The 27,096-nt window shown below is 34.1% G+C and overlaps 2 protein-coding genes across 3 annotated transcripts; one reads left to right on the forward strand and one right to left on the reverse strand.

Annotated features, from left to right (window-relative positions):
- On the reverse strand, positions 1 to 7,991 carry LOC128236309 (uncharacterized). Of its 2 annotated transcripts, none has more exons than XM_052951212.1 (2): positions 7,861 to 7,991; positions 1 to 7,692 (listed from the first exon to the last, which is right to left on the reverse strand). In XM_052951212.1, exon 2 carries the CDS (start codon positions 7,429 to 7,431, stop codon positions 5,998 to 6,000), a length of 1,434 nt encoding a protein of 477 aa, XP_052807172.1. In that variant the 5' UTR covers positions 7,432 to 7,692; positions 7,861 to 7,991; the 3' UTR covers positions 1 to 5,997. The 2 variants fall into 2 exon arrangements, with proteins under 2 accessions (XP_052807172.1, XP_052807173.1); XM_052951213.1 differs by having other exon boundaries at positions 1 to 7,476; positions 7,861 to 7,981.
- A 2,884-nt stretch (positions 7,992 to 10,875) lies between these two features.
- On the forward strand, positions 10,876 to 25,038 carry LOC128233685 (zinc finger protein 888-like). Its single transcript, XM_052947491.1, has 6 exons — positions 10,876 to 10,935; positions 14,674 to 15,796; positions 16,190 to 16,335; positions 21,334 to 21,542; positions 22,489 to 22,582; positions 23,547 to 25,038. The coding sequence occupies exons 2-6, from the start codon at positions 14,693 to 14,695 to the stop codon at positions 24,142 to 24,144; spliced, it is 2,151 nt and encodes a 716-aa protein (XP_052803451.1). The 5' UTR covers positions 10,876 to 10,935; positions 14,674 to 14,692; the 3' UTR covers positions 24,145 to 25,038.
- Positions 25,039 to 27,096: the final 2,058 nt, after the last annotated feature.

Raw genomic sequence — 27,096 nt, forward strand, 5'->3', positions numbered from 1 at the left:
GTTTTATACTTTAATAACGACATACATCTCATGATAGTAAACACAACTCTGCTATGTACAAAAGCCTGCAGCAGTAATAAAAATACCATTACGCAGTAGGCGGAGCCTAATTTTCATTATTCATTATCAGCTCTGAGTAATCATGGTAACATTTTATATGAATGGAATACCAAACGGACTTTGAATATTGCAGTGTATATAAGGGACAGGTAGTGATATTAAGAGAACTTTCACCATTCGAACGGACAGTGGAAGAATTGTAACTAGAACTAGGACCAGGATTTGGGTGAATATCTCCGGACAATAAAAAAATAGTGTACAACCCAGCTGGTATAACCATGGAAAGTAAAAATCCCTATAATTGCTTCGCAAAACAAGCATTTTTATGATACGTCTTACTTGGTGATAAGAGCGAGCTCCATCAGACATAGACAGGTTTATTTTAATTGAACAAACAATATTTAACTTGACTAAGTATCTGCAATGACTGTTATGAGCTATAACTAATGCGAAAAATATTGTCAAAAATAACATATAGACAGTACCTAGGCATGACAATTATTGATGGTATATCACGAGCAGTCATGATACGCGCAAAAAAAAATAAACAAAAACATTTTACGATTGGCATGCCTATCAGAACTATACTATAAATATTCAGCTGAACAAAAAAGACATGATTCAACTCTTACCACCAAATAACACAGAAACTGGATCTATCTAGAGAGAGAAGAAAATAAAACAGTAATAAATGCAATTCAAGAGTAAGCATTGGGTAACGTTCTTACAGGCCGATTATTAAAAAAAATATCCATTCTAAATAAAATCGAAAATATTAATATTATAGCTGTACAATTGACCAGTAAAGTGGCACTGACTACTAGAAGAAAAAAGAACAGGAAAAGATGTTTGATGCAAAAAGAACAAGGAAAGTGTTTTAAAGCCTACAGAACAATGAACTTAAGTTTACAAGAGCATATTGCAGTCATAGTTATTTTTATTTTCATCGAAGAGTATAAACTGTGTACGTAAAGAATTGAACATATATTTACACTAACTGGTAATCAATCGTATGCACAAGTTGATAAAATTAGTAAAAACAAGTCAGTTTGTACATAGACACAAAGGATACCTGAACATTTCAAGTCATAACCTATTTAACATAAATTTTCTTGAAAGATCCTAAATTAACTTAAAATTGAAATGGATGTAATTCAAACGAGATATATAAGTAAAATCAAGTTATCATCAAGAGTATAGTAAGCAGTACATACACGCAGTATTAAGATGCTGTAACTATAACGATAGTGCGAGAAAAGATGTATATCCGTGGAGTGTCGCATAGGTTTCTATCTATATGACAAATTAGGTAGTATGCTTAGCATTAGGACAAATGTATAGCGATTTTTTTGTAAATGTTTACATTTAAGCATATTCAAAAATAATGTATGCAACTTGAGAGACACTGGCACACTCTCGTGTGTATATACACACTTACACAGTTACGCAATACAATACGCAGAACCATTAATAAGTAAAAAAAAAAAACTATAGTAAGATAAACTTAAGTTTAAAAGCGCTTTAACAATTTTTAATGAAAATGTATTACACAAGTTTAAATGTGAATAATAAGTGATTAGACATCGCGTTTTAAGTAAAAAAATAATTATAATTAAAATTTTTAACCCAATGTTAGCATAAACACTACCTTATAAATTAACAAAACATATACAATATGCTATACTAAATTGACAGTTTTATAGTTTATTCATTTCTCATATGTACACAGCATAACAAAGCATAAAATACAAATATCTAAGAGTTCAGTGCACATCCATATATAAAATTGAATTACAGGAGACTAAAAAAACATATCTCGACATTGTTGATAAAGGATAAAAACAATTAAGTCTATTCTAAAAACTTAATCTTATTTATATGACTCATTTAAGCTAAGAAAGTATACATTTAAAAGGAGTATCACTTAACTACGTGTACAAAGTATATTAAAACAGGTTTTGGCGGTTAATTAAACAATATCTGTATTGGAGAGTTAAAAAATACACGTATGTACATCATCCATGTTAACAAACTCAACATTGATATCCTTAGCTTTATCATACAGTGCTTTTCTAAGTGGTTGGTAAGCAGAGCAAATAGTTAACACATTTAATTCTGACTCAACATCTTGTTTACATATAGGACAGATTCTATAGATCACTACCAGATTTTCATATCTGCCAGTCTCCAGACGAAGAGGTGCTACCCCGCACCTAAACTTAGCAAGTGCTGTTCTATATTTTAAGGGCATTAAAATTGATACATAGGACTCAGTTTCAAATTGAGATTGTAATAATTGATATGTTCTCAACTTATTTCTGCCACGTCCACTAGGACCAGTTGCACTGGTTATACAGTTTTTCCATTTATTAACATATAGACCCATGCTATTATTTTCAACGAAATCACAAAATCTTTTCGATGAGAACTGAGAATGTGTAATCAGCAGATTTGACAAATCTTTTTTTTCTAATTGTTGTACAAAAATATATTGCCAGTTTTTGCATTTAGGACTTGCTTTTTTATTACAGTATTCATATATTTTATAGTTCAATCTAGTTATTTTCATGCTATTAAATCTATGCCATTGTCTAGCTCCACTGTTTCACAAGAGCTGGTCGCCAACCATGTTCACCATATAGAGCAGCAGTTGGAGTATATTTTCCCAAATCTAGATAAAAGCGCATAGCCCTCTTTTGCACCGCATTTATACTGGAGTAGGACTTAGTACCCCATATAGAGACACCATAAGCAACAATAGGCCACACCGAGCTTTCATATAGTGTTGTTAAAACATTATATGGCATGCGATTTTGCTATCAGGATCCCTAGTGCTTTTCCAGCACTTTGTGCCACAGACTTTGCAGGGGCTTTTAAAATCTAAATGCTCATCCAAAAGAAGACCCAAGTAGGTGTACTGGCTGACGACTTGTAAAGTATGGTCACCACAAGTGAAAGTATAAGATCTTTTGTCAACAGATGGTGGTCTAAAACAGACTATATTACTTTTCTGAGGTTTTACTGCCATAGTGTTAACAGGACACCAGTTGGATAATACTTCTTAAAAATACTGTAAATCATTTTCATTTTCAGCTATAAGACAGTATTATCGGCATACAACAGGAAAGAAACAAATTCATTTTCTATGTTTATACCTTTTCCTATAGCCTTAATTTTTGCTACTAAATCATTCAGAAACAAATTAAATAACAAAGGTGACAAGGAACAACCTTGTCGCAAGCCACTAGTACTATCAAACCAATCTGTCCAATATAATTCATTGACTCTAATGCATACTGACACAGAATGGTACAGGGATCGTACAATGACATGTATGAATTAAGGCACAGATAAATAATATATGCACATTAAATTCATTAAAGCAAGACAGACAGACAACAGAATGAAAAGGATTAAAGAGTATCGATGTAAGTGGTCATTTCACTGAGATACACTGGTCATAAGAGACTTAAGATGTTCCGAGGAATTGGGGCCTGGCTTGTAGGTCCGTGGTTATATATACACTCGAGATTTAATTTAGATCACTGTTGTATATTTGGTTATTTTTGCATATTTCATTATGAAAATAGATTACGTTTCATAAATGAAGTCTTGGTTTTCATGAAGAAATGGACACCGTATGACATTTAACAGGTTGTCTATAACCCGGATGATAATCGCATTACAAAAGTTGCGCCCCTTGATTATAATTTTGTTGTTTATTGTTGACAAATATCCCGAATAGTCTGATTTTATGAATGTTTACAAAGGTACTTATAGTATAAACCCTTTAAAGGCACGGTAAGAATATCTAGATACAAAAACGTTTAAATATGTGTTGAAAAATAGAAATGTCATGTTATATGTTTTCAGAAACAACACAATCACCATTACGATTTATTGGAAGTGTAACTATGTTTATTAGCTGTTTACTTTAGCAGGAATTATAGTCCTTGGGCCGTAATCAATACCTTCTTAGTGTACAATTTAAACTTAGTGAAAATGTATCAATATGTTTTCATAATACTTTATATATACAACATGTATCTAAAACTACAATAACAATAGTTATAACCGGTGTTATAAAATGTTTTCTTTATTATAATGTTATATGTTGTTCTCAAAAACAAAGCCATCAATATAACGATACTGGGGTTATATAATGGGTTAAAATGGACATGCACCATGTGATATATCATAATAATGAAATATACTTTCAATAACAACACAAACACTAAATATTACGATAACTGAAATTATAAAATTGTATATATCAATATGATTTCATAATTATAATGCAATATAAAAAAGTTCAGAAAAAACAAAACCACTCTATAAGGGGAATCAGATCCGTGCTGTTCTTATAGAACCCCGACAGCCAACTAACCTTTCGACATACAGCCAAACGAGGGATTACTAGCGAAAGTAAGCAAGGGTGAGGGGAAAAGTCAGGCAGTTGAGGTTTGAGAGATGAAACAAAACACAATAACACACAATCACTTCTAAGAGTACTGGTTATGTAACCATTGTTACCACTGTTGCCTATTATTTGTTGCAGGAAATATAAGCTAGGGGCGGTATGTATGAAGTTTCATACATGAATATTTCGATCTTTTAGTGACGAAAGGTTTGAATACACTCTTTATCCTATCATATTTAATCATGTGCCTTTATAATCTAGACCTCTTACTAGCTTATCTTCGTAACATAGTTATTTTATTATTTTGAACTTTATATAAGACAAGGCTTGTTCTCACTGAACAATTCAACTAAGTGCTTGATGAATATGGCCCAGATCGTAAATCAATCTCTTTTTTACGCGACGAGCTTGATCGTCTGAAGTTCCCAAATCTTTAAGTATAGCAGCAAGCCCATGCTCTCATGGTTTGCCTTTAAAGGCCATTATCTTCCGAATCAGACGTTTCACTATCAGCAAAATACCCAAGATATTCCTTAACTGTGTTGATCAATGCTTTTCTGCGTCACTTTAATACCTTAGCGCTGTCCTCTTTCTTGCAAACACGGTTCACTATCTGCGGTAAAGCGCAGATAAACAAAGCGGTACCAACATGCATTATGACGTGAAGCTCACGAAAACTGTCCGTTTTGGAAAGCATGTTAATACAAATTCCCAGTAACCCGAGAACAACAAATGCTCGGAGGAGCGTCGAAAACAACAATTTTCGTCGAGGGCTGTGGTTTTCTATGCTAGTTCAAAAAGGGACTCTCTAATTCCCCATTTGTCCTTATGTTTGAAAAGCACCTTTTTCTGGGTGTTTTCATTATGCCGCTGAAAGCCCTTTGTAAGTTTGATAATATCCTTCATGAGCCTGCTATAGTTCATAGAAAAGTCACTAAAACAGTTCGAAAGATAGTAAAACACAGTAAAGCCAAATATCATATATCCGTACGCCGTTTTAGGATAAACGATTATGCCAGTGAATGTAAATATAGCAACGCGTGTGAGAAACAAAATAGCGTCAGAAAAAATAGTAGCAAACATAAAGATAAAATATACAACTGATAGAATGAGACAACCTGTAAAAAGATACATGCAAATATGATCTCTACATCTACGAACGCCTCTGTTAAAAGGAATACAATATGCTTTAGTTATCAGCACTCCAAATGATACAATCGGGAAGCCGTATATTATTACGGATAAAAAAATCTCTACACAACACATTATAAAATACAAAGGAAAGACAGTGACGCAAAGACAGCATTTATTATAAACATTCCATCGAGCGGTTTGAATTTTGAAAATGTGTTTCCAGAACTTCACATTCATAAGCATAAAGAATTGAGCAAGGAAAATATTATATATCTTACGAAAGCCTTTGCTGTATTTAAGATTTATTGCACCGAATATTTCTATATTATTGAGACTCAAAAAAAGTGGCGAAGCTTCAGGAATACTTTGTGACGATCTCGAAGCTACAACAGCATCGGACAATAGTCTAGCTGGATCGCTGGGCGCAAGAACAGAGCAACGAAAGGGCCACCAATGTAGGGTAGAAAAATATTTTTACTTTTATCATAGCCCGTCAGCATTGAGCGAAAACCCATTGGTACGCCGGATTCGACACAGTCGTGTACAAACTTGTACAATACCTTATAATCTAACACCACCTGCAGTCCAACAAAGGTAAGGCTTAATACAGGAATGAGAAGTCTAACCGAACGCTTTGATACGTCCGTAAAACAACCCATTGCTGCCAAACTCATGTTCAAAGGAATACAGATTGTGTTTAACAAAGTGACATGATTAATACCATCGAATAAGATATACTCATCGTGAGAATGTATAATCATAGACTCGTTGTTGTCTTGTGTAAAAGTTATAGTGTTCTCCGTAAGTCCATTCAAAACATTTAATCGCAGACGACCGCTTTCCCGTTCTGAATAGTGGTACAATATGTACATAAGAAATAAAGGTGAATACATCAGCAACACTGTCGAAATAATGCTTGGAAAGATCCACCACACTTCGTCGTACTCGAATTCAAGTTCATTACAGTTCATTACTCTCTGATTTAAAGTTTTGTTGTAGAAGAAATTGCAGCAAGAGTGTTTTACTGCCTCAATCGGACACACAATATGTTTGCAAAGTACGTATGCGTCTATTATCATTCTTTTTCGGTAGCAATAAAAGCTAGGTGCATACTTTTCCTTGTCAAGCGACATCATTTCAAGTGTTAATTTCGTTAAGGCTTTCGCAATAACAAGGTCATCATCCTTTTTTCCGACTTCTAATTTCGAACAATTGCCAGTAATTCGTTTCAGTGATATCTCAATTGGTTTTCTGATCACAGATTCGTATAATAGACCCATGGACCAAATTCCAAATTCAGTTGGCCATTTGAGAAATTCTAATGCACCTTCTTTCCCGTAAAATGTCCATATCCAAATATTTTCTGCAATTGTCCATTCTGCTTTCCTTAAATGTATTCCTGAACCATAGTTTGAAGTTAAATTTAAAAGGACGAAATTACTGTCAGATCTAAAAACCAAATGACGAAATCTATCCACTGAACGCGTTTCAACTTCAATTGCACATTCTTCGGACACAGAATCTTCTTTTCCGTTTAAGCCAGCCTTTTCAACACTTGACACTGTGTCGTGGTTAATGTATGTATCGACAGTGTGACCATTTTCTCTAGTAACGGTTTGTTTCATATTTTTTGGATGAGTGTTCGGAGGTGATACAATGAATCTAGGTGATAAAGTTTCGTTTTCTTCCTCGGGTACGGAAACGATATCTCCTAGATTTGACGTTGTTTTTACTTCGTTGTTGTCAAGGTGGTACGCGATCCCACAATATATATTTAATAGGAGCACAATACTCGCAAGCAGAACTGGCGTCCTCATGGCTTCGAAATGTAGTTTGTACAATGCAGTATGAATGTAAGCACCCTGAAGTATATCAAGATTTCTTTTCAGTTTAAAATTTACAACGATTGTACAGAAAGTTAATTTAACTCATGTAACGTCATTCTCGTTGGCACGATGTTAAGCAGATTGCTCGAAGAAAACCCAATTGTCCGGCTTGGTTGCCAACAACCAAACGCACATATGCCAAGGCCGGAAAACCCAGGAGTGGGTGTGCTAACCACTGCGCCAACCAGGCAGCTAAAATATGCGATGTCAATATCTTTATTTGCAGCTAAATAATCCAATATTTAAAAGGAACCGAAGATTCATAAATCCATTAGCAACAAATTATACTGTTTTTGTTCATTATAAATATCCGGTAAATAATTGAAAATGAAGGGAAATATCAAATCCAATACGGCATACCAAATTAATCCCTTAATCCGACGAGCAGAGTAAGTATGGAAATTGAGATTCCGGTGTCTCTACGATTTGATAATTTGTTATTCATAAATTCAACCTAAACTTCCTTGTTTTGCGATGTGCCACGACTCTTAGTGACTCCTTCCCGAGATCTAAAAAGGATCAAGGCATGTGTCTATTTCCTCGTTTTATTATGAGATGAAACACTTCAAAGTCAACAGTAAAAGTGAATAACATATACATCATAAGTATCATGAACAGCATTTCATAATAAAGAATAATGTTTTCAATATTGTCTAATAATAAGTTACTATTAAAGTACAACTTAATCTTGATTGACAATTAGCAATTAGATGAACAAACAATTCCTTGCAAAGTCTCAAATCAATTTCTGAGTAAGTTGGTTTCAAAAGTATACAAAGAAGCAATGTACATACACGTCAACATCTTTTGCTGTCTTAAAGTGACTCGCTCATGTTTTTTGAACTAAAACTGTTTTCCCGGTAATGCATCTGAAAATACTTATTTTATCATTATTTTACTCTATGATATCGAAATTGCAGAAAAAATACAGTTTTAGCATAAAAAAGTAATTTGGTTTAAGTGAGATTCGAACCAACGCCTGTAAAGTCAAGAAAAATAGAAAACAGCCGGCTAGTCCAAACGGCCACCGGGACTTAACAAGAGGTAGATATGTTGACCTTATCAAATAATTTTAAAGCACTTACTAATGGCAGTAACCAGCATTGTACTGAAGCAGTAATTATATCTTAAAAACAAATACCAAACGAAATGTGGCTGGATTTTGCTTATTTGAGCTCCTCAGCAACACCAGCATTACAGTGACGGGTAAGTTTCAGTTTATTTCATGTTATATAGAGAGCTGTATAATATTTACAGTTTAATATTTTTTTAAATACACTACCTTTTGCATCGCAAACTGCCATCACATTTATGGACGGGAATCCTTTTCTGTTGATAAAACCTCTCTCTTGGTCTGGAAATGGCTTGATCAAACGGACGTGGCTACCATCAACACACCCTATTACACCTGGAAATCCAGCTATGTCGATATACTCAGACTTCACTCGTCCCTTGCTAGCTTCATCAACTGGCCATTGAATGTACTGATTATGACGCTTCACAATTTCTTTGGTTATCTTGTCCACAACTCTACAGACAGTACTTTTATGTCTACCATGTGTGTCGCCAACAACCTGCATAAATGATCCTGAAGCGTAGTACCTCAGCGCTATACAGACTTGTTCCTCGACTGACAGGCTACAACTTCTGTCTGTTTCCCTATGTCCTCTCTCAGCATATCGGCCAAATACTCTATTCCTCTACGTCCAAACATGAACCTTCTTCTCAATTCTTCATCATTTAGCCTTTCATTTAACTTTATTACTCTAAATTCTCTATTTTTCCGTGGAATATTTACTAAACAGCCAATTACGGCAGCCATTTTGGTTTCCGTTAACTGATTCGTTAAAATCTAAAGTACCTTATGAGGTACTTTAAATTTTTCGTTAACTTAACGACTGATCTAACGCTTTCGTTATCGTTAAAATTTCCAACAACCGAAATTTAGCGAAAATAATTAAACGAAGGAATTTAACGAAAATTTAGCGATTTTAGTCATTTTAACGATAAATTTCATCGTTAAGTATTTAGTGATTGTTCCAACAACCGGGCCAATGTCAATCAATTGAAATCACGCAACACTACCACCGTAATCATTTTTTTAATCGCGTTATAAACGCTAAGGAAAAGTGTGGTCTTCAAAGATGATACATGTATTTTAGCAAATATCAACGTTTGCTGAAGGGTTCTAGCTTTTGGTGTTTTTGTTTTAACACTCCTCATGATTTGCAACAATTTATTTCGTAATTAAAAAAGTGCATTTTACAAACCATGAGCGAGTCACTTTAAAAAATCACATAAGCTGAAAACCTGTTCACTGAAAAATGTCTGCTTATTTCAATCGCTTCCTGATCATAGGACGACTAAGTTAACTATCTCACGAAAAGCGAACAATGGAGCCAAAAGAACGACCAAAAAGTGTACAGCGCTTAGATGTGACTTGAGTGTATAAGCCATAGACAACATTTTTTACGCTTCTTACATAAATCAGTTATTCACAATCAGAACATGATAATTATAAGAAATATACTTATATATTTTTAAACATATCAAGACTGATTTTTCATCCAAATTGTCTTTACTTAATACCGTGATAACATTGAAATAACTTTACATCATGTTTCTTAAAACAGAAACATTTAAGTCTCAAATACAACTGTTAGTCATTAAAAAAGATATAACTTATACAAATAATCAGAACTCTTTCCTAAAAAAGATCAAGAAATGTGTCTTTTCCTCGTTTTAGTATGAGATGAAACACTTCGAAGTCAACAGTTAAAACTGACTCAAGCGAGAAAAGACACAACTTTTAGAGAATTGCCAAAACTATCATCATTCAATGACAAAGAATCTTACAAAAAGTTATGCCAAATCGAGACGATTAATCCGGACGCAGGGGACGCTGGGGGCTGGGTCCTTAGAATGTCATTGTCTGGCTTAATCTTAAAATTATCAGATAAGCCGGGCTAAATGCAAACTTAAACTTAATTACTTAATTTTGATGAATACTCGTATAAATGGTTTATTGTAATTATCATAAAGGTAATTCTTATTCAAAGTCTAAAAACGTCTAAAGGAAGTAAATATAACGTAGATTATAGAAAAAAAAACATAATAAGCTTAGCTTAATCCTGTTGCAAAACTTTTACGATGTTTCGAAAAACTGGGGACTGGCTTTTGGGTCCGTGGTTATATATACACTCGAAATTAGAAAATTGTTGTATATTTTGATATTTTTTTGGCATATGTTATTATGTAAAAGTTTCACAAATGTAGTTTTGCTTTTCATTAAATTACGGAATTTTATCAAATTTTATTGGTTGTCTATAACCTGGATAATAGTCACATTACAAAAGTTGCGCCCCTTGTTTATAACTTTGTCACTTTTTATTGTTGACAAATACATGTAGCCTGGATTTATAAATGATTACAAAGGTACTTATTGTATAAATCCTACAAACGCACGGTAAAAATTTAGCTAAATCATGCACTAATATATATTTGCGAGTGGTATTGTTGCTTACTCACTAAAAGATAAATCAAACAGGGACTTACCAGGACGCTTTTGAAATTCCTTTTGAAGGGTGTGTATGTATGTATGTATTTCTTCAGACCTTGCGGTCAAGGATAACCCATGAAAGTGCAAGCACTTATTTCCAATGGGGTCCTTTGTTTTTGCTGAAGGGACAGCACGCTGAAGAGACAGTGGTGGGATACAAGGAAGTCCGGGTGCGATACCCTAGCTCTTTTTCGAAGAGACCCCTTGGTTCTTTTACGTGCTCGGTGTAAAGCACCGATACACGGGGTACAACTTTCCTGGGTTAAACCAGTACTGAGTACACCACTTTTCCAAGCACTACCCTTTAAATGCCAAGCGCCAGGCAAGGGAGCTACTTGTACCAATTTTTAACGTCTTTTGGTATGACGCGGCCAGGGATCGAACCCACGACCTCCCGCTCCGTAGGCGGACGCTTAACCACTAGGCCACGGAGACGGTTAAAAAAATGAATCGCCAAGTATGAGCAACGTTGCTGCGACACAAGCTGAACCGCTGGTGTTGGTGGTAGATGGGGGTTGGGGGCCTCCTTCAAGCAATATTTTAAAAGTTGAGCCAACTTGAGTCAAAGGATGTGTTCGCATGCTATATTATAGTGTCGAAATTACTTATTTTATTATTTTGTTTGTCATAAGCGTACTACTTACAAGTTTAAAACTTTAAGCAAACTAACTCAATCAATTTTAAATGCATCAAATATTGAAGGATCATAAACTGCTCACTATAACAGAAATTTTCATGACAATGTTTGTTTGTTCAAAAGGAAATAAACTACATTATAATACAATGTCAATAGTGCACACATACTGACATAGTGATGTGAAAGTCAATGTGCAACTTAGTATCATGTACATGTAGTCCAAATAATTGTACGTTTACAGATTTTTTACGTTTTTTGATATGGCAAATCCTTCACGTACAAATTGTTTAGTATCAAAAGTGGGTAGTTATTCCGATCGGGATTCCGGGTTAAAGCATTTAACATCTAAAAAATATCATAAAAACAAGAAATATTACCAGATTATGTTATTTTATATCAGTTCCATACATAAAAATGTCATATCCTACGAATAATTATGAGTTTGAAGTGTTTTTTTTCATTTCTTGCTGTCAAAACATAGCGATATATACATGAAGGGCACCTGCAAGGCTTCAGGGCAATTTTTAAACAATCGGAACATTTCGGCCATGGCGGAGTTGTTACGATTGTATTTACAAGGTATATCTCGAAGCTGGTCGGAGGTGGCTGAGTTATTACAATTGGGTCGAGTTGTTCCGCTTGGCATAATTGTTGTCTGTGTCAGTCAACTTTCGTTTTATTGGAAAGGTAAATAATGTGTTTTAATGGATTAAATGCTTGTTTTGTGCAAAATAACTTTTCACTTACATGGTAAAATATGAATATAAACCTTTATGATCAATTTAAACCATAAAATACTTCATTTTATACAACTTCAATATTTTTCAAAACACCCCCGTTTTTGCACAAACCCGTTTAGACGTTAGGGATTGGAAGAATCCCGTATAACACGTCTATAATTTTAGACTACATGTACATGTATACATGTATTTGGAAAACTATACCAATTCCATTAGGTAGATACTAATCAAGAAGGGAACGTATACTTTGTACCAAGTCACTATTTAACCATTAACAGTTTATATTTTTGACTGTCATCAATTGTCTCGTCAAAAGTGGCATCATATGGCAGATCGGACGATGTTGCTATTTTGAAAATTACCACTTTTTAACATCATTTGATACCAGTACAATAACAGTGATAAAATACCTACGGTCCAAGGCATACAAACTATTCATTTTGTATACTTCATTGTTCAAGTAAGAAAAAGCATCGAAACACATTTTTTAATTTCAAATACATTATTACTGTGGAAGAAAGAGGAAGAATGCAGTGTCAAGCAACATTACTGATATAATTCCCTTTACCCCCTTAGCCCTTAATTTTTATTGTATATCTGGAGTTTCTTTCACTTTTCTGATGAATGCTATGCATTGGCTTTGTGCGTATGCCTGGATATGTGTTGACAAACTTTCTAATTAGATGTGATTCAATCAGTTACCCTTAACTCAAGAATTTGTAGACATGTATCATTATCATTTACAAGTTACCCACAATTATTATACTTCCAACAATGTTGTCTACAAATTATGGTATAATTTTATTAAATCCAATAGATCTGTCTATTGATATACATTCTTGAATAAACATCCTTAATTTAAAATCCGCAATCTAGAGTATCTTGCAAAAACCCGAGCCTAAAAAAATAGGATTTTTCTTATCTCTAATGAAGGATTTAACATATAAAAAAGTGTATAATAATCCGTTGATGTACAATTTATATTTGGACTAGGGAAAACCTAATAGGCTTATACACACCCAATACACACATGATCAGCAATAAATATGTTGGTAAATATGTTAGTCTGTTAAAGCTGCACTCTCACAGATTTACTGTTTTGACAACTTTTTATTTTTTTTGTCTTGGAACGAGCCAATATTTGCGAAAATCCATGAAAACCAGTGATTTAAGACTGCTGACAAAAAATTAGATCGCAGAAGCTTTATTTCAGTTAAAAAATTGATGTTTTATGCATTTTTCTTAAACCGTTAGTAACAGTTTAAGCCATAAAACATTAATTTTCGATCAGAAATATGAAAATCTGCGATCTGATCTTTTGTCAGCAGTCTTTATCATTGGTTTGCAGATATTTACGCAAAAATTTGCTCTTTCCAAGAAAGAAAATAAAAAGTTGTAAAAACAGTAAATCTGTGGGAGTGCAGCTTTAAATGTGTAAGATTTTGCTATAAATCTTAGACAAAGTACATTTAGGGTTCTAAATTGTAAACCTGTCTTCAACTAATGAATATGAATAACGATCTTTTCACAAAGAATTAATTATTCAAGGCATTTAAATGATACTGACAATTTAGATAAGTATTATTTAAACTTGGCAAAACATAAAACAAAAAAAACATAAGGGCAAAGAACTTTTTTAACCCACTATGTTTTAGCATAATGTAGAAATATAATAGATGTATAATGGCTACAAGAAATAAGAAATAGAATGAATAGTTAAGATGAAATGAAAAGTTTCAATATACATTAAAAACACAATGTTAAAAAGGACTGTATAAAATATTTATAACTATAAAGACCATAACAATGAGTTTGAGATCAAATGTTTTAGAGTTAAAAAATGAATTGTATAATTGTCTATAACAAACATAGCAAACAGCACTAATTACATTTTTAATGTTATAAAATACATTATACATTTACTTGGCTCAAATTTGGACTTGCATGTTTTGCAAGTAAAGTTAAAATATCAAAACTGACTTATGACTAGACTCGCAAAATTCCATGAGTGGATATTTATTAATAATTTCCTCAGTTCAATAGTAGGGCACTTGGTTGGCAAACTAAACTGTTCGATAACTGGATATATTGTAGAAGTTGTGCGCACTGGTAATTGATACAAATAATGGACATGACTTAATTGTTCCACTTTGTCATTTATGGCAGTATAGAAATGAAAGAGAAAAAGTTATGTTAATTTTATATCTATACAATTATTTTTTGTTTGTTTGTTGAAGGATTCAAAAAAAAACAAAGATGACAGGCAAACAGAAGAATTTGAATTTAAAAAATGAAACAAAGAACGACAGTGATTTCGAGAATGTACAGCTACCGCATTACTCCAGAATAGACCAATTTAAATGTGGAGCATGTAATTTGCGCTTTAAAACCATTAGTATGTTACACAATCACCTTTCAAATCATGTTGAAGGTGGTTCATACTATTTTCATCATAACACGGGTGTTGCTTTTCCTAAATTTGACATGGTTTGTTCATATACTCAGTATAGTTACTCAGGAAAGGCCCGTGATGATGCTTGTGATACATTCATTGATAAAGAACATGACAAACAAAGATCTAATGACTATGAACCTGCTCCTCAACACCAAGTTCCTGGTGACTACCATAGTTTGTCACAATCTTCAAATCAAGGCAAAGAAAGAAAAAGTAATAGGTTGTCTAAGCCGAATAAAAAATATGAAGCCTGCATCACTGGGAAAGAGCTAAAATCATACTTTGGTCAAAAGGATAAAAAGCTAGATGGAACTGAAAGATCACCAAAAGATATACATATTGATTGTGATATTGAACTTCATGCAACACAGTGTGCATGTCATGTATTATCAGTAGAAAAGGACCATTGTGATAGAATTGGAAACGATACTGTCACAGAAGGATTAGACAAAACTGAAATTGTTGTACTTAACAAAGAGATAGCCTCTAAGAACACCAATTTAAAAACCACCAATGGGGATGATGTGAAGGACGACAAACAAGATGTCAACAATGAACATTTAGCTATAGCAACAGATGTAAATGTAGGTACTGAAAGTAAAATGCATGGATCTCAAAATTATAAATCCAATGATGAACAAACAGCAACAGAAGCACTTCTTGAAATAGGAAAAAGTGAAAGGGCTATTTCAAGTGGAAAGAGTGAATCGAAAAAGAGTGAAGAGCAATCACACACTTGTGTTGAAGAAGACAGCAGTTGCCAAAAAGGACAAAGGGTGAAGAAGTGTCCAGTTTGTGGTAAAGCTGGTAATTCTGTTATGATATCTTACCATAAACATTTGCATGGCCCTGGCTATTCCTGTGAAAGATGTGGTCTTCAATTTCAGCACCCAAAAATTTTACAGGTATTTATGGATGTAATTGGTTTATACTTGTATTTGAAAATTACATATATGGTTTGTGTAATCAGATATTAAAGTAAATTACATGTAGTGTTCCTTTTTTGAAACAGTTATACACCTTTGATATCACTTCTGCTTTTCGGAGATATATTAAAAGCTCTTTTAGTTAACATCAATCTTCACCAAAAGATATTTTATATAACTTATATGAATATATACCTATATAATATATATGAAGACTGATGTTAACTTATAAAGCAAGTTTACGCATAACTTGTTTGTTGACTAACAAGAAGTCTCGAAAGAGTTAAGTGTACCAGTTACATGTATATAATGCTGTCACACAGTGTAATTTTAAAGGTAATCAATTTTGATAGTTCACATTTTTATCCACAGAAACACTTACTGCAGCACCAGACTAAACAGTTTACGTGTGAGAAATGTGGGGCCAAGTTTTACCGTAAACAATACTTGATAACACACCAACTTCTCCATACGGGCGAGAGACCTTTCATGTGCGAGGAGTGCGGCCAGTCGTATAGGTAATACTTTCTTCAGTAATATGTTTTCTGGCTGAGAGATATTTTTTTAAGTACACATATATATATTTGGTGCATGAAAACAGCATTATTGGTTTAATTTAAACAGTGCATTGACAATAATGATGATATGTGCAACACTGTCAACTAGGGATGAGACTATACAGGGAATATAGATACTGTACCAATATTTGCGGTCGTCAATACATATCAATCAGGCCTTAAATATACATCCATTTCGGGGAAAAGACCTTAGACATTTGTGTAAATTTGCGCTTCAAATATGCCATTTTGAAAAAAAATAATCTCTTTACATAAAAAAATTGGTAATTTTACATTAAAAAACAATAAGCTTTTCTGTCTCCTGCAAATGAGGAAAGTATTAAAATATAAGTTTCTATTCCCCTTCAAAAGACCTGAAATGGCTGAAATATCAATCCATGTAAGTATAAATATCTATTGCAATAAATCATGACAGTTGATATAATTGCATACTGATCTCTGAATGTGATGTAAAACAATGATTTCTGAGTTCAATAATTCCCAAACTTTACATCATACAATTCATTAGGATGTTGAATTAACCATTAGAGGAGAAAGACTTTGGTAAAAAAACAAATACTTATGATATGGATTTTTTCTCCAGATTGGATAAATATCATATATTTTGCTAGGGGGAATGGGTCCAATAATCAGACCCGTGGGAATTATAGAAAAAGGCTTGTCAATACACAAGCTAGGTATATCAATACGAATATGGCAGTCGGGTCAAAATCATAAGTATATTTTTTTAAGTGATAACATTTTTTATTGGTAAATATCATGTAGTTCTATCGATACGTCTCGACTGTATCGTCTCATCCCTACTGTCAACATCCCTAGGACCTTATTTAGTTGTCCTTTTATTTTCAAGAACCATGCATGAACTATTGTCTTAGCCTCATTTAATTATCCCAACAAACCAGAAATTGTTCAAATTTTTATTTATAGTTTAAAATGAATAAATGTTGCCTCTGCTTAGCTACATTTATGCTTTATGATGCTCGACAGTAATACTTTAGATGTATTCAGAGTGTCTACTTTCAAAATTGAGGAATTGGAAAAGGCTTTGTGCGGTTTGTAAAAGCTTTAACCTTGGTTCTTACTCAAAACTATTGAAGATAATCGCAAGCAACTACATGTTAGTACATTGCTACAGTGGCGGATCTACTGGGGGGTCACAGAGGGCCTGTGCCCCCCCCCCCCAGGGGCACATCTTTATTGATTTAACTGTACAAATAAGTTGTTTTGTCACAATGTAAAATTTATATAAATATTTCAACAAATATACGATTAAACCTGATTCTCATGTTCCGTTAGTTATGGTATGCCAATTTCAAAGTATAATATATAATATGTCACGAAAAAGTATCATGAAAATGACATTGGGGCCCGAACATTCGATAATGATAAAGACAGCTGATCAAAGGTAAACAAATTTGGCTGCAGTTAACGGGTAAGTTTACTGTTTTCAGAATATATCCTATACCAGAAATATAAGTTGTTTTAAACTGTTAACAAGTGCACATTATATGTTCTTCATTGCTTTAAATATTGTCATTGTGTGTCAACAAAATATGTGTGTGCATGACAGTGCATTTAACAAGTTTAAAACGTTCAGAATGTGTTGTCAAGTTGTTTTTACTTCAGTTGACATAAATGACAATGGCATCAGAAGTACAATATCGTTAAGTGCAATCAATATACTTTAATAAGGCCAAAAAAAAATATTTGTTTGTTTAGGGTAACCTTCCCAAAATTTCTAGGTAAGGTAGATAGGGATTTTTTTTTTTTTTTTTTTTTTTTAAATTTCAAAATCTGTCGTAAGTTCAGAGTGTTTCCTTGCACATGGCAGTCTTTCCTACATTACTGTCATTGCCTGACTTTGTTTTATCATATAAACAATAATTCTGATTAAAATCTGCATTTATCCGCCCTTCGTAACTCTCTATTCGCTAACGAATATTTTTTTTGCTCAGAAACGGAAAAAAATAGTTAGGGTCGGCGCATTTTTATAGGTAGGGTCGGGTTACCCGAAACAGACAAATATTTTTTTAGGCCTAAGTTACTGTATGTTTATACAGTATTTATTCTACGTCATGCATCTCCCAGGTGGTCGAGTGGTTAACAACTTTGCTCTCAAATCCGTCCACCCCGTTTCGATTGCCCAAACCGGCACGATATTTTTTTAAAGTTTTATCTCATATCAGTTATATCTTTTTAATTCAATTGATCTGCCAAACACCATTGACAGCGATGACAAATGTGAATTCCATGTCATTATATGATTAAAATAATGCATTCAAAATAGTTTAATATGTTTATAATTAGTTTTGCCCCACCATTTAGAAAGTCCTGGAACCGCCACTGTTGCTAACATGTTACATGTGACAATTTGCACATTTGAAGCAATTCTATGACACAAGTTGGTTTGAGAAAAAGACCTTGCAAAAACTTAGGCTACCATGTGCTAAGTATTTCTGTTTAGCTTAAAACTTGAAGATTGTTAGTGTGTACTTAAATAAATAAATGGTTTTATGTTTTACAGTCGCGTAACCATTTATTTTGTTAAAGTGCATACTTACAATACCTAAGTGGTTAATTGTCTACATTATATCATGTAAACAACGCACTACTTGGCAAGCCACTGTTTATATCTACTGCTTCGTCTGATTTAAATTCATAATGGGCAACTGAAAAAAAGTATTGGAAAACTTCAGAAATACTGCTTTCGTATTTGACACGATATAATGGTGACCACTATTTTCTTGTAAAATACATACGGTAGTAACAATATTTAAGAATTTTAGTGGTCTACACTATGTTGTGTAAACTACCCACTTACTTGGCTAATCACTGTTTAAATTTACTTGGTTAAACTCAATAACGGCTGACTGCTGATTTACTGAAATAAATATATTGGCAAATTTGAAAAATACTGCCTCATTGGACAAAATATAACATTGACCACTAAAATGATAGAGGTTGCGAAATGCTACTTGTTCATGTATATGTGGTCTACTTTCTGAGTGCTACGTCATTCAGATATGTGTACTTTACAGAAGTTTACAGTTTGTAAGACACATGCACAAGTTTTTATCTACATGTACCTTGTATGGTATGAGAAGGCTTTTGCAAGGTAAAAGGAAATGACATATACAAATTCACATGGAACTGGCCCCAATATCACCAAAATACTTAAGTCAAATCTCAATCTTAGTATCAACTCTTTTTATTAAATTGCAACATCATATGATTCAAAATTGTAAATGTTTTACCCTTTTATAATCGCATTCTCTCTTATGTTGATAAAAAAATTGGTAAATAATGTAAAGAAAAAAGTTTGAGAGCAAAAAATGTACTTGAGTCTAATTTATTATTTTTGAGTTTTACTCAAATACATTTTATGCTGTAGAAATATGTTTTTTTAAATATTGAGCAATCATGTTAATCAACATAATGCATGTGAGAATGTGCTTTTAAAAATAGTAAAACATTAGAAATTTTCAATAATATCATAGTGTAAGGTGGAAAAAAGAGTTGAGATTAAGATTGAGATTTGACTTAAGTATTTTCGTGATATTGGGGCCTGGTCTTACGAGGGTCGGTCAGCCTACCGGTTCTAGTGAAAATATAGGTTTCGCAACAACTTTAAAGGCCAACTATTACTTGTAAGCATTACAGTAAACCTACATATTATAGAAGTGTATTCGCAACCTCTCTCATGTTGAAAATGAAGAAATTGGTTGACTGTTTGTAAAGAATATGTACATCTAAGTGGTATTGCTGTTGACTCCGTCAAAGCTAATATTATTTAATCATCTCACCATATTTCGATCATTTTATTTAGAAGAAACAAAACAATATCATTTATTTAAAAAAAATGTTGGCAGAATGAGTCGAACCAGGTAATCAGCGACATTATTTACTCCACGACTAGGGAAATATACCTATCAATTATGTTTTTTTTAACCAGGTTGTCAACAAAAACCAGGTTATTAGACTCGGGTTGTGGTTGGGCAGGTGGTCAAGTAGGTGTCAGACAAAAGTATCCGCCCAATAACTAAAGCTATCATTGATGGATAGTGATGAAAGTTGGTGTGTAGATAGCTTATGTAAAGAACTAGCCTGGGATTGCTTTTAAAAGGGTTAATAAATGATCACTGTTACTAAAAAAAGAAAATGGTTTCAGCCCAGTAACTTTAGTTATTATTTACGGATAGTTCTGAAAGATGTTGTGTAGGTAGCTTATGTGAAGAGCGTAGGTAGCTTATGTGAAGAGCTTGTTTGGGATTGCTTTTTAGAGGGATGGGGTCAAGGTCAAGGTCACTGTTTCTAAAAGTAGAAACATGGTTTCCACCCATTTATCTATCTATTATCCCAACTAAGTAAGAACTGATAGATAGTAGTGAAAGTTTGTGTGTAGTTATCTCATGTGAAGAGCTAGCGTTTAATAGCTTTTCAGGGGGTCGGGTTCAAGGTCACTGTTACCCTAAATAGAAAAAGGGTTTATATCCAACAACTTTAGTTAGGGTTGATGGATAGTAATGAAAAGTGTTGTGTAGGTCAAATAACTTATGTTAGAATTGATGGATAGTGATAAAAGTGTGTGTGTTATTAGCTTATGTGAAGAGCAAGTTTGGGATTGCCTTTGAGGGGCATGTGTCAAGGTCAAGGTCTTTGTAACTGTTATTTTTTGCCTGGAAATGGATGTTAAATGGCAGTTAATTGTTCTTTTTCAGAAAAGCGTGCCCAAACGTATGCGAAATGACGTCGTTGAATTTGCGTCCAAGCCCTGTGCGCGCTGGTGTTTGTTTTGAAATTAAGAGCGGGCTAAACTTTCAAAGCAGTGAAAAATATCAAAATGTTATTTTACTGTTTGAAATATCACTTTTATTTCACTGATAAATCTCTATAATGCACCGGTATAATAAAAAAAGCATTTTACCTTTATAAATTCAGGAGCCTGACCAACCTGAATCGCCACGTCCGTCACACCCACAAGCAGCTTCGCAAGTACGAATGTGACGTGTGCAAAGAACGCTTCTTCCGCATTGACCACATGAAGAACCATCGGGTGCGGCATTTTGAGGCGAAGCTGCAATGTCAGCACTGTGGGCGGGCATTCAAAATCCTGCCCGACCTTCAACGGCATATGAAGACACATACCGGTAATGCATGATGTTTGCAGTAATCTAGTATTACAGCTGTTGCTATAAACAATACATTTTACGAAATACATTTTTGACGCCAAAAACACAGTTTCAGCTGTTGTATTTTTTAGTTCTTTATTCTAAAAATAACATCAGCTGTAAGTTATGTTTGTATATAAATGGTTAGATGTAGCTGGGTTGTCAATATTTAAATAAGGTTGTACAGTTATAAGAAAGAGTTATAGCTTTACTGTATCCGTGCAGGCGCGGGTCCAGGTAAGAGGGGAAATAACTTTAAGGGCGTTACCTTTTGACTTGCGCCCCTCGCCCAGAACCAAAATTTATTTGAGTGAATGTGTTGAGATGGGGGGTTCGAAAAATATTACTATATCTAGTTCGAAATTGTGCATTTTGGGTGTATTTTATTACTTTTTTCCCCTATATTGAAAATAAAAGTGAAATTGTGTGATTCTAGGTAGGGGTGCGCGCCGGTGCACCTCCTCCTCCCCCATACCCGATCCGCAAGTGCCCGTGTACCTATAATGTGTTTTCTTTATGAGCACGTTTAAGTCCCTTGGTACCAGACATGTTAATGTAACCTGTCACTTGTTTTTTTTTTCACCCTCTACTCGGATTAACCAAACATTAAACGTAAAATTAATGGTCTAATTTTGTTGAATGACTTATAAAGGATTATGTTGTCTGAGATGAAACGAATTTATCTTGACTTGAATATAATCTTAAAATGAGGTAAAATTGCTATTCTTCATTTGTCTTTCTATTATTGCAGTTATGTTTGATCAATAAGTTTCCGTAATTATTTTTTGAGCAAAGGCTTATTAATCTGAATTCTTAGTCGAGGAAGAATATGCTACAAACCGGATAAAATCAAATAATAAATATAATTCAATCATTCTCTGTACTAAAAATAAGTATGAACTGATTTTTTGCTGTTCTATTTTAGGCGAGAAGACAGCGTACTGCCCCGTCTGTCAACATGGTTTTATTTCCATGTATCATTACTACCAGCACATGGATCGGAAGCATGGTGTTGATAAGTAAGTATGGTGTTATTCACGATGATTATACCACGTGCTTCGAATAACATATACATGAAGGTCAAGGACCACTAAATAAATTTTCGATATATTCTAAAGTCAATTGGCCAATTTTCACGCGAAGTAACTCTGATTTCTATATGTTTTACGACCCCCAACAACATTTCCACTTTTGGACATAAAACAACGTAAGAAAAAAGTAACGTTTCTTATGAAAAGAATAAAATTGGTTGAACGTAACCGCTGTGTATTTGATCAAGTGTCCACATCCGGTGTAGGAGTACAAACAATGCGGTGAAATTGTAAACATAAAAAGTAGATCCAACATGTTTAGCCTGTTTCTAAAATCAGAAACCATTTATCTTCAAAACAAATACAAATGGAAAGTAACAGAATAGTCTGAGATGGTGTAACCATGCCTTTATTCACAGGCATGTGTTATTAAAATGTAAAGTTATGGGTAGTCACATCCGAATTGGTGTAATGTGCTCTAAGTAAACGGATATTGATTCTTATTTCGGACATTTTTCAGCCTGACAATATAGATTAGCCTTATTTTTTTCCACAAAAGGCGTGCGTTGCAACGTGCAACACAAAAAATGCAGAGGGACTGCATATAAATAAACATCAGGTGTATGGACCGGTTTGTACATCATTAACGAAGTAATCCAGTAATGAAAACTTCAATGTGTGAAAAAAATACTTTTGCCTGTCCCTATCTCGCTTAAGCTACGAACTATACTTTTATGAGCCTTTGCGCACACGTACCTAATCCTTATGCGGTCATTCTGCGACTGTCTTCAATATTTTGTGAAGATGAAGAATCTCATTTTAAAGTTATAATTTCTATTATTCCGTGCACATATTCATATGCACATATACTTACGACAGCGCAAATGTTGTAGCAAAAAGCTGCGACCATAATTTAGTTATGTAATTTACAACGACAGTTTTATGATTCTAGGGAGAAGGCCAAACTTATAAAATTACATCGACCCACAAAAAGAATGCCAACAGCTGAACAAGACAGAGATATTCATACTGCTGTTAACCCAGACATCTCCGTAGTAGGTACTACCAGGAACAGTGGCAACATGAGGACAAATGATTCTGAATGGGATACTGGTGAGACTGATAAAATGCCGATCGTTAAACAAGTAATTACAATACGAAGGGTAAAGAAATCTGATGTGTCAGGTCTTCTCGAAAAGGATCAATCAGACGAGGCAGGTGGTTCTGAAGTCAAGAATGGTTTTAGTAACTGTTTACCATCGGTGGATTTGAATCAAATAGAAACATCGGACACAGGTGATGTACAAGTGATAGATGAATTGGATGTCGAAAGCAGCAGAGAAACTTCAAAACATGTTGAACATTTACAGGGTACACTGTCTGAAGTTGGCGGTGAAGAGTTAATGGATATCATAGAGGAAGAAGTGATGGTGGATTCGGAAATGGGCGTGATTACCCAGTACATAGATGGTGGTTCAATCTCTGTAATTAATCCGGACTGTGGCTACGCTAGTGAGATTGTTATTGATAACTTGATGGATGATGGTTAATTAACCGACTCTATAAAGTGAAGTCTAGCGTGTTCTAAAGGGATGTTGATGCATAAATAGAATAGTGTGGATGAGAAACTGCACGTATGGCCAAAATCGTGACACATGTTTTATAAGTTGCAAAGTATATTTGAGCCACCTTAATTGTTGTTTTTTCCATACATGTTATAGGTCAATGTATGTGTCCACAGATTGGCACATGGGTTTTTAAAGCTGCACTCTCACAGATTGAACGTTTTAACAACTTTTTTTATTTGTTTGTCTTGGAACGAGCCAATTTTTACGAAAATCCATGGAAACCAGTTATATATGACTGCTGACCGCAGATTTTTATATTTAAGTTCAAAAATTGATGCATTTTCCCTAAACTATTAGTAACGATTAAGCTATAAAATATTATTTTTCTAACGAAAATATAGAAATCTACGATCTGATTTTTTGTCAGCAATCTTATATCATTGGTTTGCAGATATTTACGCAAAAATCTGCTCTTTCCAAGACAAAAAATAAAAAAAGGTGAAAAAGTGGTAAATCTGTGAGAGTGCAGCTTTAATATTGTAACGTGAAGGACAGTAGATGCTCTAGTAGACATTGACTTGATACAGGAAAACAATCGTGACTTGTGTTCCTTAAATGAACGGCCTTTCGGCAATTACGATGTTTTCCCGATGAACCCAACACTTTCGGATATGTTCAGATTGCGAATGAATAATCGCGTTTATCTTGTTATTGTTCATATTGACAATTGTGTCAGCAAACAACGGAAAACCTAAATCAACATGTCAAAAATTGTTAACTATAATCATAAATGATCCGTTCAATCTATTGTTGTCCTTTTACGTTAAAAGCGATTTTATTTTGGGACTACTTTTGTCCGTAGCAATAAAATGTGTAAACCGGTCGAGTCGTTTTATTTACATAATGGGTCAGCAGGAATTAAAGTAAGGTTTTCTTAAACGAAACAAAGTACTTTTTTAACAAATTTGGAAAGAAATAATGAGCTATAATGAGTGCCAATATAAGTAATGAATTGCGTGATAGATGTCATTATCGGGGTTATGAATATCGGGACCTTTTCGGCTTCACACGCTTGAACCAGCCCAACTGCGTTCATACCCCGATCATGACGCCAAACAAGCAATGCAATCCGTTACTGAACACTTATTGTTGACATACATGATACATAAATACTTGAAACGTTCCTTTGATTAGAGAATATACGTGTAAATGTTCTCCAGAAGTCGTAAAGATGTTCCTTTGAGAATATCTTTCCTTTAATTGAAAATCTGGAATGATAAGGTATACTATTTACATTGTTGCAGGGTAGCTTTCTTTCTTGTTAGATGAGAACGAAGAGATCTGATGTTATGTTTTTAGAGATTCAAATATGACCGAAAAAGTTGTGGACGTTGCGCGCTGTGCGCTCTTGTATTAGTACTTTCCCGCGCCTGGATACTTGGTGATGAGGTCATGGCAGTCATTTGCCCCAAAACTAATAGGGGGGGGGGGGGGGTTATTGTATTTTCGTGACCTATAAAACTTACTAATATACCAGCTTGATTAAATATTTTGAATAGTATTATAATTAAGAACTGTCAGGCAAGTTTGCCTAGCCAATAACATTACAAAATCATATTTTTTACACGAATACCATCACGTTAAAAGTTATATTAGAGACCTTTCAGAGCTACCACTATTAAGGCAAGCCAAGTGAATCTTTGCTGAAAAATGCAATGTGATGATTATATATAATTAATGATCGATCAAAGGGAATTTAAAGACCAATTTCTGCGGTTAATCACATAGTAGATAGCGGTCGCCATAATCCATTGATGTCATGGAGATGTTTCAGAACTCCGTTAAAGGGACTAGACACAAGATGGCAAAAATCGGCAAATACAGTATTTCCTCAGAACTATGCTAAAATCGTCAATGCGAGCTAGTAGGAGGCCGATAATACATCATTTTACATGATTAAAATAATAAACACAACAATCATGTTGCGGTCTCATCAGTGTTTCTCCGTTTAAATCATATCTGTTTATGAGTACAGATTATTATACCGACGCTATTTCTAAACTAAGTGGGATTAACGTTTTCTTGCATACCGGACGTGTGTTTCCGGTCATGTGACCGGTGCTGGAAAAACTCATCTTACACCCCCCATGTAAGATGAGTCACGCGCAACAACGCGCCACTTCTTATTTCTTTTATTGTATGGTTTATGAAAAGTATATTATGCAATTTCAATAAAGCGGAATTAAAAATATAAGTATACAACACTTTTAATTAATATTGAAAAGAAATAATCGTAAAAGCGCGATTTTTAAAGGAACTATTTGACGTCGATAGTGATTTAAAATTACTGCGCTTTATGACGTCAGTACACAACGGCGCACGCGCTTTTTGGTGAAATGTACAAAAGTGCGTTTTCTACGTCAATTTTTCAACAAATTCATAACTTTAGGTATGCAAGAAAAAATATCAATCATGTGTTTCCGGTCCGGATCGAAAAATCAGACCCTCGGGCACGCTGCGTGACCGGTAACTCGGCAAGCCTCGTTACCGGCTTACGCGCGTGCCCTCGGGTCGGATTTTTCTATACGTACCGGAAACACATGATAGATACTTATAGTAAACAACCCCAATTAAATTCGAATTTGAAAATCAATGCGTTGTATACAACGATATAAACTAAATTATTTATTTAAATTTTTGACATTTTTCTTTTTTTTTCTTGGATCTGTATCAAGTCCCTTTAAGGGTGAATGTTTGTTCAATTATAAAAAGAAATCGTGCGGTCTTGATTATTTAAGGATATCTAAATTAAAGACCTTATTTTACGGCAAATTACATCGTAGAGAGCGGTCGAACTAATCCAATGATGAGAATCAGTTGATGATATGTCCTCATTAGTCGATACGCTGTTCTAGGAATCCAGCCATTTTATCT

This window comes from Mya arenaria, chromosome 5 (assembly GCF_026914265.1).
Source record: "Mya arenaria isolate MELC-2E11 chromosome 5, ASM2691426v1".
Classification (NCBI taxonomy): Eukaryota; Metazoa; Mollusca; class Bivalvia; order Myida; family Myidae; genus Mya; species Mya arenaria.

Bases quoted from the DNA above. Each gene is read 5' to 3' on its own strand.
- LOC128236309 (XM_052951212.1), bottom strand. From the start codon at position 7,431: ATGAGGACGCCAGTTCTGCTTGCGAGTATTGTGCTCCTATTAAATATA.
- LOC128233685 (XM_052947491.1), top strand. From the start codon at position 14,693: ATGACAGGCAAACAGAAGAATTTGAATTTAAAAAATGAAACAAAGAAC. The intron at 16,336-21,333 runs GTAATACTTTCT...TTATAAATTCAG, and splicing joins GAGTGCGGCCAGTCGTATAG to GAGCCTGACCAACCTGAATC. The intron at 22,583-23,546 runs GTAAGTATGGTG...TTATGATTCTAG, and splicing joins CGGAAGCATGGTGTTGATAA to GGAGAAGGCCAAACTTATAA.